The following is a 13,305-nucleotide window of genomic DNA, read 5'->3' as shown; positions in this document are numbered from 1 at the left end:
GAAAAAAGCGTGGTGTCCACCGCATGGTAGTGGCGAGTGGCGAGTGAGAGGGAAATATTTTTCACTGTATTTTGGCTTTCATGCACGCACCCTTTTGCCTTCTCCTTTTCCAAAAATTATTTTCCACCTTTTTCTATTTAATCGAACCTAAATAATCAAATCAGGTACTCATTACAATCAAAATACCCATATTTTAAAACCCTGGATGACCTGTGAAACTATAGATCTCGGTTTTTATGAATTAATACGTTAGATTAACACTCCAAACCGTTAATGTAATAATTAAGTGACAACTAAACAAAATATATTAAATGTATATATAAGAATACATATAAGAAATTAATTTATACTTATATTATGTCTAATTCTTAATAAAATAACATAACATAACTATAAAATTTTATAACTAATCAAATATATAGGTAGATCTTATTAAATCAGACATAAGTTGGCTTAAAAACATCTATATTTACACATATAGTTGTCAATATGTTTTAAAAAAATAGTCCAAAATCATATTATATAAATGTGAAGGGTTTACTTGACTTTTAGTAAGGTTTAATTTTTAATTTTTTTATTTTTAGTTTTTTTGGCCTTTTTTATGTTGTGCATAAACTTGTTTGGCTTTTGAAAAATCATTTCAGTTTTCAATTTAATAATGACTCAATTTTGATTAGAGCTGAGAATTAGAGTAAAGGGGCTAACACTTTTAAGTCCTGTCATTTTTTTAATTTCAGTTTAAAAAAAATAAAAGGCTAACAGGCTCATTTGTCATTCTCATCCATCGACAGCCACAGCTCCTGCGTCACTTACTGTGTTACCCCTACCCACTTCACACATGAAACGAAAAAGGTAATTGACTTGCACTATCCTCGATAGACCGCATATGCTCATTGACTTGCACTGTGCTTGATCACGAACGGAATCAGATAATGAGAAGGAAGAAGGAAGATATAAAGAACTTAAGTCCGCTTGGATATTAGAAAAGAATGATTAAAAAAATAATAAAAATAAGATGATAAAAATAGATAGATAAATACATTTATAAAAAAGATAGATAATTTAATTTATAGAATTGAAAATCATGATTTATAAAATTTTTAGAAAGTATGATGATTCTTACATTTGTAACATATATTAATAAATTTTTTTTATACTTACCATAGAGGGAAAGGTGGTTTAATTCATTTTTTGTTATTTTTTAAATCTACTTCATTCCTTTTTAATAACTAAATGGGATCTTAATATCTCTGTCATTAAAAAGGCTTCACAGAATGATTAAATTATATTAATATTGATAATGATGATAATGATAATCATTATGATGTTGCTAGTGATGTTACCAAAGTGTAAGTTTTATTGATATTGATTTTGATGTTATTATTTGACATTAGGTATGAATGTTTAAGTTTTATATATTTGTTGTGGAATGGATTTACTTAAATTTATTTTCTTAAATTTAATCTTACATAATACTAACTTTTTTGAGATTATAAATATATTTTTAAATTTTTTAAATTAAAAAAATGTTAGGGTCAACGCCCTTTGACTCAAGGGCTAGTGTAAATTTTGTAAAATAGAGTTATAAGGTAATTAGATTTAATAGCATGAGCTTATTTAAACTCTAGCTTTTCAAAGATGATCTTAATTCTTAACTCTAACTTAATCCAATTGAACTAAACTATGAAAACAGTATTTTGGTTCAAATCAAGTTGTTAATGATTTCAATCAACAGGTCCACTTGATTTGATCATTTGACATAACGTGGTTCTTGTGACATTACAAAATACTAATATTGATAACTATTTTATGATTCTAAAAAATTTAATTAAAACTTTAATCTTCTTAAAAAGAGTTGTATAAATTTTCAATTGTATCTATGAGCGACATGAATATAAATGTTTTATCTAAAGTTTTAAACATCGGACCGGTCATTGAACTGAAGTAGCCACTAGTTCATGGTTCATTGGTTCAACCGTAATTAAATCATGGTTGTATTGATTGATATTAAATTAATATATTTATAATTTATGTATCATAATTAAATAAAAAATATATGCAAATATTTATATTTTTTAAAAAATATTAATAAATGTTTGGTAAAATAACATATTGTTGACGAATACATGATTAATATTAATTATTCTTGACTGTTCTTTGTTTTAATTAATTTTTTAAATTTTTTTAATTAATTCAGACATGTTTTCAACTGATTTTTTTTTTATTTTTGACCTGTTTTTCTGATCATTGATTGGTTTTTTTATGATTAGTTTTGAAAGGTCAACCAAATTAAATTAAGAACTGATTTTAAGTTCAACCAATTGAATCGGCTGACCTAGTTTTCAAACACCAGTGTTATCACAATCCCCTAGCTCGAACAACCCTGCAAAGCATGAAGTGTGCTCTCTCTTGCATGAAAACTCAGCGTTTGCCTAGTAGCCGTACACAGTGCGTTCCCATTCCAACTTGAAATGTGCTTATCCATTTTATCAGAATTTGAAAAGAATATAAAAAGCAAAAGCAAGCTCTCAAAATGTACCTTTCTTTTCTTGGTCCTTTGCCTCAGGAAAAGAATCAAATGTTACTTCATATTTTCTTTATGTGTTTGCTTGAAAATTAATGAAATAGAGAGACAAATATTAAAAATATATACGAGATAATATGGATTTTTTCCCCACAATCTTTTCCAGTGTTTGCTGGTCCCTCTCCAATTGTTCTCTCTCCCTTGGACACTAGTGGTGCCCTCATAGCCCCACCACCGCCACCTAAATACATAAAGTTGCTTCATAAAACAGAACAAATTTATTAAAAAGCAGCTTATCTTTATATCTATAAAACTACCTTTATATATCTACAAAATCAATATCTTGCATGAAATGTTTTGTCCATCATTGTGATTTTTAAAAATTAAAGTTAATATATCAATATTTAAAAATATTTTGTCAACATTTAAAAATTCAATATCAGCATTTTTTGCTAATAAAATTAACAGTGTTATGGCCAGAAAACTTAAAAGATACTTTATAATTTTTTTTCCTCATGTAATTCTATTTAAGATTATGTTGAGTATTAAATGTGAGCACTTCTCTCAAATTAACTTTAGTTTGCCATGTTATAAGAAAATAATTTTGAAAAATATTTAGATAGATTGAGTGCACCATGTCATTTGTGATATGTCCAATAAAAACATGACATTTAGATTAAATTAAATATAAATTAATTTTAATATTAATGATAATAAAGAGAGAAAAGGCAAGAAATCAAATGTACATTCTGTTATAAAAATAAAATCAATTAAGAAAATATCATATAAGATTTTATTTAAAATACTTGAAATATTTTAATTAGACAAACTACAAATGACATGATGAACCCAATTTATTTAAGTATTTCTCAATAACCTTTTTTCACCAGGCCCAACCTCAAATAATATTTTATAAAATTGAGAAAATAAGACAAAATTTGTATAAAATTTAAGGATCAAAGATGCACTTTTTTTTAATACAATAAAGGGGCTAACCCAAAAAAATGGGAAATAGATTAGGCCAGGACAGCAATCCCATACACTCATTTAGACATTGAGACATTGTGAGCCTTTTTTCCCCAAAAACAAAAACAAAACGAATCAGCCACCAAGTTATGCTCTCTTGGCACATATAGAAATATCAATTTGCCTCAAGACTGAAGATTCATCAAAGATGCACTTTAGCCTAATCAATAAAAACTAACTTTTATAGGGATAAATAACTTAAAACAACTGAATCAGACATTCAAAATGGACACTCTGATAATCATCTCCTAATTAGATATATTAGGACCATTAGAAAGCTCATCAAGTGCAATTGAACTATCACAGTCGATCACTATGACCAAACTTGGATTTTAGCTTTATTTTTTTATGATGTTAGTGTGGCCTTTGTATTAATTAAAAAAATAAACAACAACCAAAACGTACATTTCATCCGCAGAGACAAAAATGTCCATAACAAAGGCTCTCCAAATCCCTTTTAATGCTTTACTCTGAGGAATATATTAATTGACAAATGTCGATGTCTTATAATCAGATAAGCGCAAAAATGAGAGAAGAAAATCGAGATTATCCCTAAAATTAATATCGGTTACTTCATATTCTTGATATAAAATCTCAATTTATTGTCTCCCATATTTATCATGTACACACACTGTAAGATGTATAATCAATAAATATGCAAAATCAATCGAGTCAATTTTCAATATAAATGATTAAAAAGAGAGATTTTAAAATAACCAACACACTTTTTGTAATTAACTAATTTTCTTAATTTGTGTGAATTAATCGTCTAGCTCTTATATTTTAAGACTGGGGAGTACAGTATTTCAAAATCAAAATCCTGTTTTTCTCCTTTGATCCATCCGAGTGCCTTACCTGATGATTTCTGATTTTCTCAGTTCATTTTGAAAACAAACATTTGCAATACCAAAGTCAGCCAAGGAAAACAAAAAGAGTGAAGACAGAAATTTAATCTCAATTCGAAGAGAAAAGGACCCAAGTAGAAATGAAAACTGTGCATAGTTCTCCTCCCTAGATATCTCACAGACTAAGTTCCAATCACAGCCCAAATACAGACAAGAACTAAGCTCTGCTTATCTGAGTGAACAACTGTGCCTTAAAATCACCATACCAAAAAAGATATTCTCATTTCATGGGATGATTGAATGGATATGCTATTGTCTCAACTTGAATTCACTAGATATGGTTCAAGGGATTTATCACTAATATTATGAATATAAATTATGAATTCAAAGGTGCTTCCTTTTCTTCAACCGAAAATGGAATTGGCTTTGTTGGAGCAGGAAGCCGACCGATGCTGTCAGCTTTATCTCTCTGTTTGGGAGGAGGCCTAGCTGCTTTTGGCAACAATCTTCCCTTCTTCTCAAACCACTCTGGCTGCAGAAGTGCCCTGAAGCCGAGCTTGTTGTAATACACTCTTCTCACAGACCCACCAGCTGCTTCCACTGCTTCCCTGGCCCTTACAGTGACCCTTGATACCTGTAAATTCAAAAGATTATACTCCTACCAGTCCAAAATATAAGCAACTTTCAACAATAATTTATATATCAATAAAATTCTTATTCTTATGAAAATATATATTGTTTTGCTTTTTTACCTTTAATCTCAATTTATGATGAGTGAAAAGATCATAAATTGATAGTATAACAAAATAATCTAAGTTAATAAATACAATGGGCAAAATGAGAGAATAATTTTCATAAATATTAAGTTATTTATATTCTGGACCAAGATTAGAAGGCAAAAATCAACTTATATTTTGGACCGGAGGAAGCAAGATACATTTTGCATGACTTTTTGTTATACATTAAAAAAAAAAAAAAGCACAATGCACAGCTATGACCTTCATGTATTTTTGAGAGTGTATCTGAGCAAGGAACGCATCTTAGATTCCTTCAAGCAAAATAAAAGGATAAACTGATTATCAGCCAAAACAGTCTTCAATGTTTTCAAAATTCCTTCAAAGTTCAAAGAACAAGAAATAGGAAAGAGAGATTCAGAGAGAAAGAACACCACGATGACCAACAGAAGTTAATGTAAAATCCTTCAATCTGATTTCTTAAAAATTGGACAACTAGAATAGGCCTATGAACTTGCACAAAATTTGAGATAGACTCCACTATTCACGGCTTGTGAACTGTATGGCTTGTTACAAGTTTTGTAGATATACTGCATTATCAATGTCAACTTTGAAAAAAAAATAGCAGAGTCTATGCAGTCTCAAGTCTTCTTTTCTTCCAATTTCTAAGAAACCATACACATATAGCCTTCCTATACCACCCCAGTTACGAAGGTTGGAAGCTGGCTGCTCCTACAAACAGATGGTTTTGGTTCCAGATGGTGCAAGGGCTGTCCAAGGTCCAAGGACAAAGACCTAGTAATCATAATCTACTCAGCACAAGCAATAATGGTGATGAGCGATCAGTGACAGTGATAATTCCAAAAATTGTAAAATCATTTCGTTAGTTAGGAAGCAAAAAAGCATGATCATGATTCTAAAGCACTAACAGTCTTAATCAAGTCTACCTCCAGATGAATTGGCCACTTGATCTGCTCAGCACCACGTCCCATCAATCTTACTCCATCTTTTATCTGCTTTCCAATCGCCCCTGTATCCTATGGTAATAATTGTCACCAGAATAAGAGCAATCGTGTGAACATGTGAAGTGAACAGTTCCATTCAAAACAAAGTAACAGTGAATAGACCTTGAGTGTTTTCATTGTAATCAGTTCAGACGAATCTATCTTCCCTGCATTTATAAGCTTTGCAATTTTTCCCAAACCCACAGGCTGCAAGAAAAGATATATGAAGAAATTAAAACCCATACAGAGAGAAAAAAAATGTCAGAAGAAAATTGGAAAGGAAACATATATAGAAAATCCTATCATTTGAATATTAACAGCTCCAGCCATAGTTGGCTTTTCCCAGGAAAGAGAAAGCATCAAAAGATAAATTATAGTCACAAGTTTTATAAAAATTTAAATACGCACAAACGTAGTCCAGAAGCCTTCCTATATCTACATTCTACACCTCAAAACGATCACTACAATAAAGAAATCCTAGAGTTCAACAAACATGGCAGAATGTTTAGATGCGTTTAAAGCTATCAGCACACATAAGGCTTCTGGTGTTAATCAAACCTGATTAAACTGAAAATGAACCATTTTGTTTAATACTCTGTTTGGATGGTGGAGAAATTCTTAGGTAAATTGGGTACGCCATATCATTTGTGATCTATCCAATTAGAATGCCCCAAGTCATCTCAATAAAATCTTATATGACATTATTTTTATTGATTATACTCTTATAACAAAATACATATTTAATTTCTTGCCTTCTCTCACTCTACTATTATTAATATCAAAATCAATTTATATTTAATATCATTTGAATGTCATAATTTTATTGGACAGACTACAAATGACATGACGTAACTGATCTACCTAAGAATTTTTCTTGGATGGTGAGAAAATTCAACCAGCCACCATGAAAATTAAATTTATATGTTCGAAATGGTGCATTTTCTCTACAAGGTGCACAAAAATGCTGCGCATTCTGAATCATCTACGTCCCACTACATCAAACAGAAGAAAGGCAACAAATATGAATAAAATAAATACTAAAATGAGCACCTGAAAAGTGAGGCTAAATGGATTCTTAAATCCACGTTTTGGCAACCTTCGTCGAAGTGGTGTTTGACCTCCTTCAAAACCCAATTTCCCATGCCCTCTAGCCTTCTGACCTTTGTGACCCCTCCCAGCAGTCTTACCCTTTCCGATCCAATCCCACGACCCTTCCTGGTTTTCTGTTTTCTCGGCACCTTATCTCTCAGATCATTCAAGCTCAGAAGACTGTAAGCTCTAAGACCATGAGAATCCATGAGCCTATTATGATCAAAGGTTGCACGAGAGTCAAGAGATTGAGGATGCCTCAGCAGATGAAATTGTACAGATGGGCGTGTAAGACTGCAAACGGATTTGCCACCAACTGAACTTCCAATCATTGTTGAGAGAATACAAAATCTCCTCCTCAGCATATTTCTTTTACTGGTAAAATCATGATCATTAGCAATTTTAGCACGAGGGAACAAACTTATTAATTTCATGAACTAGAGTTTTGCAGAGGAACAAGCTTAGAGATGACCACCCTGCAGAACAGGAGTAAGGTGCATTCCTTGTGGAATCCACAGGGACCCAAAAAACTAGGAAAAAGGTATAAAATATGGGTAAAGTCCAATAGAAACATATTCAGATTGCAGAAAATTAAAAAATGCTGCAAATAAAATCTTGACCGCAGTAAAAACTACACCACAAATTGATTAAATCAACCTTAATCCAGATAGTAAAATGAAAGACAAGGGAATTTTCTCAGAAGCCAAGCATGACAATAAAGACAGATACTGCAGTTTGAACTTGAAATAAATACCCATGTACTGAAACTGCATGGAACTGTTCCATAAATGTGATATGCCAGCACCTCTGAGTAATGTGACCACAATTCATGCTGGAGATGTAGTATTCAAATGATGAGAAACTTAAAGTAAAATATGCTTTTTGAGACAAAGATGCAACTATGAGTTTTTGTTGTAGAAAAGAAGCAAGCTGACCACTGAATGATGATTCAGAGAATGAAAAGAAATCCCCCCACCCTGGCGTGCATCTTGGGCTTTAATGGTTTTGTTAGGGCTTGGAACAAAGGAACTTGCAAGTGCATTTAATTATCTGGCAGGGTTTTCAGGGCGATTTGCCTTTTGTTCTTCAATCTTAAATAAATATTAGATGTTATTACGTCAAAAGTGATTTTTTTGTTTGTGAGCAAGTTTTCATATAATTCCAAACCCATAGCACAATTATAATAAAACTAATAAAGACACGAGTCTGTAGATGTATAGACCCTCTTGATGAAAATAAAACGCACAAGGATAAAAAAAAAAATACATTACGTTCTCATTCATATCATACAAATCAATTTCTTCATCAAGAAAACAATTCCGAAGGACAATGAGACAAATGTCCACTCTTTTCTAATTGAGAGTTTCGATTGGCAATCAAATGGATTATGAACTTCGAAGAATTTGGTTCACCTGGTTTGCAGACACATCCATTGTTCTAACCCATCCTAAGCAAGCTAAGTTTCTATTAGAAAGAGCTAACAATCTTTCAACCTTTTAAGATTGTCTGGCAGGACATTGAGAAGCTTTCACAGCTTTTTAGGTTCAAGTGGATTGAAGAACTTCCTTGCCAAGGGAACCAATGGAGGAAACACTCCACAAAGATTTCTCTCGGATCTGATCGAGCTAGTCTTAGGATTCCTGTTTATGTTTAATTGTGTTCTCGTTTCTGTTGTGTCGTTGGACTTCTAGTTGATCATAAATAGGAAACATACATACATCACAAATCAATCTCTCTTCAATCTGTAATAATTTAACTATACTTCTTCGCTACTTTAACTAAAATGAGTTCGAGAGTTCGAATATTTCCCAAGGATTCAACGCAAAACTACTGATAACTGTTTTCGCAGTGAAAGGGAAGCTATTTCTCTAACAACCTTTCGGACCATATATCAAATTTCAAACATCAACCCTGAAAAACAATGTCTTGAAGCTAGATTGAAAACCCAGAACTTCAATTCAAAAGCAGAATCCACTCGAATATCTAACCAAAATGATGAATCAAGAAGCTAAATCCCGGAAAAAACAGAGAGAAAGAAGAAAAGAAACCTGCCTAGAAAGCGAACACAAATAGACTGGTTCGGCGGTCAGCTTCTGCCTGCTGGTTCGACGAGGGAATGAGAGACACACTCACAAAGCGAGTCAGCGACAGAGAAGGGAATGAGGGACACAGAGCGACAAACGAGAGTGGAAGAGGCAGAGAGCTGGACGATTGCTGGGAGAGACAAGACGCTGGTCGTCGTCGATGCGTGGTGGATTTAGTCTGGGAGTGCCGCCGAGTGGAGAGCGGGAGCGTCGACGTCGAGAGAAATGACTTGAGGGCTTAAAGGCGTGTTTGGATTAAAAAATTTATAATTAAAGTTAAGATTTAACTTGAGGTTAGTAAATTGAGATTATAAAAAAAGTCAGTTGATGTAATGTGATTTATATTTAGATATCATTTTTTTTAAAAGTCAGTCAAATAAATTAAAATTTATTTGGATGGTTTAATTCAAAAATTAGTTGACATGTTTAATGATAAAAATAAGCATAAATTTTTTATCTTAAATATTAAATTTTAAATAAGTATGTTTATATTTTTTTGACTAACTAATAAGTAAAAAAAATATTAAACTTAAAATCACAACTAATAAATAAAATATCTTAAATATTCTACTATAAAAACCTAAAATAAATTAATATTTAATTGATATGATTTACAAATTGATTTCTAATTGTATCACGAACATGTTACATCTGTCTTGATAATCTGAATAAATTTGACGAGGATGCTTCACTAATATCGATATCTTCCTCCTATACTTCTACACTTTCATCTTCAGCTTGTATGAACTGCTCGTCAGTAGTTGAATTTCTCCTAATAAAATTATGTATTGTCATTGTTGCACAAACAATTTAAACTTGTGTTTTATATTTAAATTTAGGCATTTTTTGTATAATTGCAAACCTATTCTTCCACACTCCAAAAGTTTTTTCCATAGTGCATCTCAGAGTTGAATGATAATAATTGAAAACCTCATTATTATTTGCAAATCCTGCAACTCGCCTAAAGTTTGAAAGGTGATAACGTTCATAACGATATGGACCAAGATACCCATTTAGTGTTGGATAACCAAAATTAACCAAATAATATTTATCTATTAAATGAAAGGAAGTGATATAAATTTGACCAACATTAAATCAATGCAATAATAATTATAGTGACTTTAATAAAATAAAATATATCTGGAGGTGGATGCGGAAAAGGCATTGAAGGAGTTGATATGACATTATCAAATACTCGAGCATCATGAGCCATACCTTTCCATCCCGCAGTGACAAAAGTAAAAACACATGTCCCAATCACATACAGCCATAACATTCTAGGTTGCATATCTCTTTCTTCCAATAAATTTGACTTGATCAGCAATGCTAACCACGCATGGCACATGAGTGCCATCAATTGCTCCTATAGCATCATTAAAGAATGGCCAATACCGTGGATCATTTTGAATTTTTGAATGACATCGTTGAAGATCAAGTGGCTTTATGTTTGCCTTGGAAAGGTTAAGGCAGGCAGCTAATACTTTATGAAAATTTCCATGGACGGTTTCCCCTAAATGCTGAAATTGTTCCTGTATCATTCTATTACCAACTCCACGTCCAATTGTATTTAAAAACATTCCAACCATTTCTTTAACTCCTATTTTTTTAGACTTGTTTAGATCAAGATTAATTAGTGTTGCACACAGTTGCCTAAACAAATATTTTTCCATTCAAAACATTTCATAACAATGATGAAGATGACCTTGCAAAATCTCATTAACCCGCATTTGCCCTGTTTGCTTGCTAGTTCTTCGTGGCTCTTTACACACACATGGCATCACATAGTCACTAACTAATTGACATATTTCTTCTTGCATAGTTATATCTTGTTGTAATAAGGGAAGTAGTTGATGAGCCACATCTACATCCTAACCTTCATTCTAACCTAACATTTATTCATTCGAATCTTCCATGATTTTCAACTTGAGGTAAAATAGTATATAAATATCATTTATATATAATATAAAATACATAGTATATAAATATCATTCAATATCATAAAAAATAAAGCATTAGATAAGAGTTAAATATTCACTACAAACCAAGTCATCATAATCATAGCAAAGTACAAGTCAGTTTAAAGCAACTACAAGTATTCTTTAAGTCAAAATAAACACAAGTCATCATAGGCTTAGATAAAAATTCATCCTGATGTATTCTTTGAAATAAAATCTGGTAGATGGTAGACTTAGTGCTTCAACCAATTGACTAAGTGATCAAGATGATCTTTATGTTGCCAGTAAGCATCTCGCATAGGCTTGTACAAAACAAGATTGACACATCTCCTATGCAAATCTTTATCACCAAAAACTTCTGGAAGTCCATTTAGGTGAGCTACAACCTCAAAAACTCCTATGTTATTTACCAAAATCTTGTTCACAGTCTCTGTTCTAGCTTTATTATCCTTAGCTATTTCACTTATCACATCTATTATTTTCATTAAGGCCGAAACTTTTTGCTTTTTCCTTCCACCACCTCCTACAACCCTCTTTCTCTTGCCTTAACTTCCATAACCACTGGTTCCATCAGTATTTGTGGTGACATTCAAGCCTAACAACTCATTAGTGATCCCCGTACATGTTGTAGTGTCAGATAAATTTAACTCCTCTTCACTATCATCGGATCCTTCTTGAAGTTCAACGGTGGGGCAGTACACATCTTCATCATCATCATCCTCTATTTGGATTTGGGTAGCAGATGGCACCAACAGTGTCTCCCCAGTTGCCAGGACATCCCTGAATATCAAGATTAATTCCCTTGCAAACCTCAACCCTTTATGTCTAAATTTTTCATAAAGGGGATTCTCCTGCAAGTATTCAAGTAATCAACAATTAAGATTCTCAAATTAAATTATAATCTAAAAAACACTTAACTAATCCATACCAAGATTTTTTGCTCCCACCACTCATTCAGAGCATCGATAGTATTCTTGACACTTTCTCATCCTAAGCCGATTTCACTAGCAAATAATTTGTACCATATTTTCTATTCTTTCTTTATGTTGTCTAGTTTATTTTTCAGTTGCTTTTGCTCATACCTTTTTCCTATTTTTTATATCATCCTCAATTTTAAATCCAAATTAATTAAGCTTAAATAGATTAGTAAAATGTATCTTTGAGGTGTGTGGTCAGAAAGGCCTAACGAGCGTGTTTGATCTCGATTTCAATACTAAACGCGGGTTCGAAGGAGAATCGGGTCACTCGGGAATAGAAGAGGAAGAATTTCTGAAGGGAGTAATTCTGTGCCACGCGCCGTGGTATAGAATTGGTCTGCCATGGCGCATGTATGACAACACGCTTGGAAAAAGCTCTTTGTGCCATATGTAACATCCTAATTTTTAGATAAAAAAATTTATGAAATTTAAGTTTTTTTTAAAAATGATGATAATAATAGGAATTTATATTATTTGAGGTTATTTAAAAATAATAATATGGTTAGGAATTTAATTATGAATTAAAAACTTAAGTTTAAAATTATATAAGAAATATTTTATTAAGATATAATTTTAAGATTTAAAAAAAATTATTATTAATGTGTGTGTGTGAGTTAAAAAAAAGAAAAGAAAAGAAAAAAAAAGGGCGGGGGTTTAGTCCCACATCGGTTAGCTGTGGGAATGAAAGGCACCTCCTCATGTATAAAAAGAGGAGGTGCATTGTGGAGGAAAGCATGAGAAATTTTTTATTATAATTTGTGAAAATTGCAACTAAGGGCCCAAGATGCAATTTGTAAAAATTGCAAGTAATGGCCCAAAGGTTTGAATAATTAAATTCAAATCTATAATTTTTTTAATATAAATTTTGGGACCACAATCCCATTTTTATATTATTTTTCTCTCTTCCTCTCACGTTGCTCGGCGTTCTCTCGCAAGGGGGTTATTTTCTTTTTCTTCAGGTATGTTTTAACTTTCCTGTTTAGATTAGCATTTAAAAATTTATTTAATTACAAAATTAATTTTATAGTTATTTTCTAAATAATATTAGCTTTCTAGTGATGTGATTA

General features: G+C 31.9%; 1 protein-coding gene across 1 annotated transcript; it reads right to left on the bottom strand.

Moving 5' to 3' along the window:
• Positions 1-4,485: 4,485 nt before the first annotated feature.
• On the bottom strand, positions 4,486-9,541 carry LOC129308000 (uncharacterized). Its single transcript, XM_054948955.1, is given in 6 exon segments — positions 4,486-5,029; positions 6,077-6,166; positions 6,257-6,340; positions 7,184-7,329; positions 7,332-7,597; positions 9,271-9,541. Coding segments are annotated over 5 exon segments (834 nt in total). The 5' UTR covers positions 7,588-7,597; positions 9,271-9,541; the 3' UTR covers positions 4,486-4,771.
• Positions 9,542-13,305: the final 3,764 nt, after the last annotated feature.

This window comes from Prosopis cineraria, unplaced genomic scaffold, assembly GCF_029017545.1.
Source record: "Prosopis cineraria cultivar Desert tree isolate PC_DT_omini unplaced genomic scaffold, ASM2901754v1 PC4, whole genome shotgun sequence".
Lineage (NCBI taxonomy): Eukaryota > Viridiplantae > Streptophyta > Magnoliopsida > Fabales > Fabaceae > Prosopis > Prosopis cineraria.
Note: the sequence above shows the minus strand (reverse complement) of the source record. Positions and strands in the feature narration are given on the sequence as shown.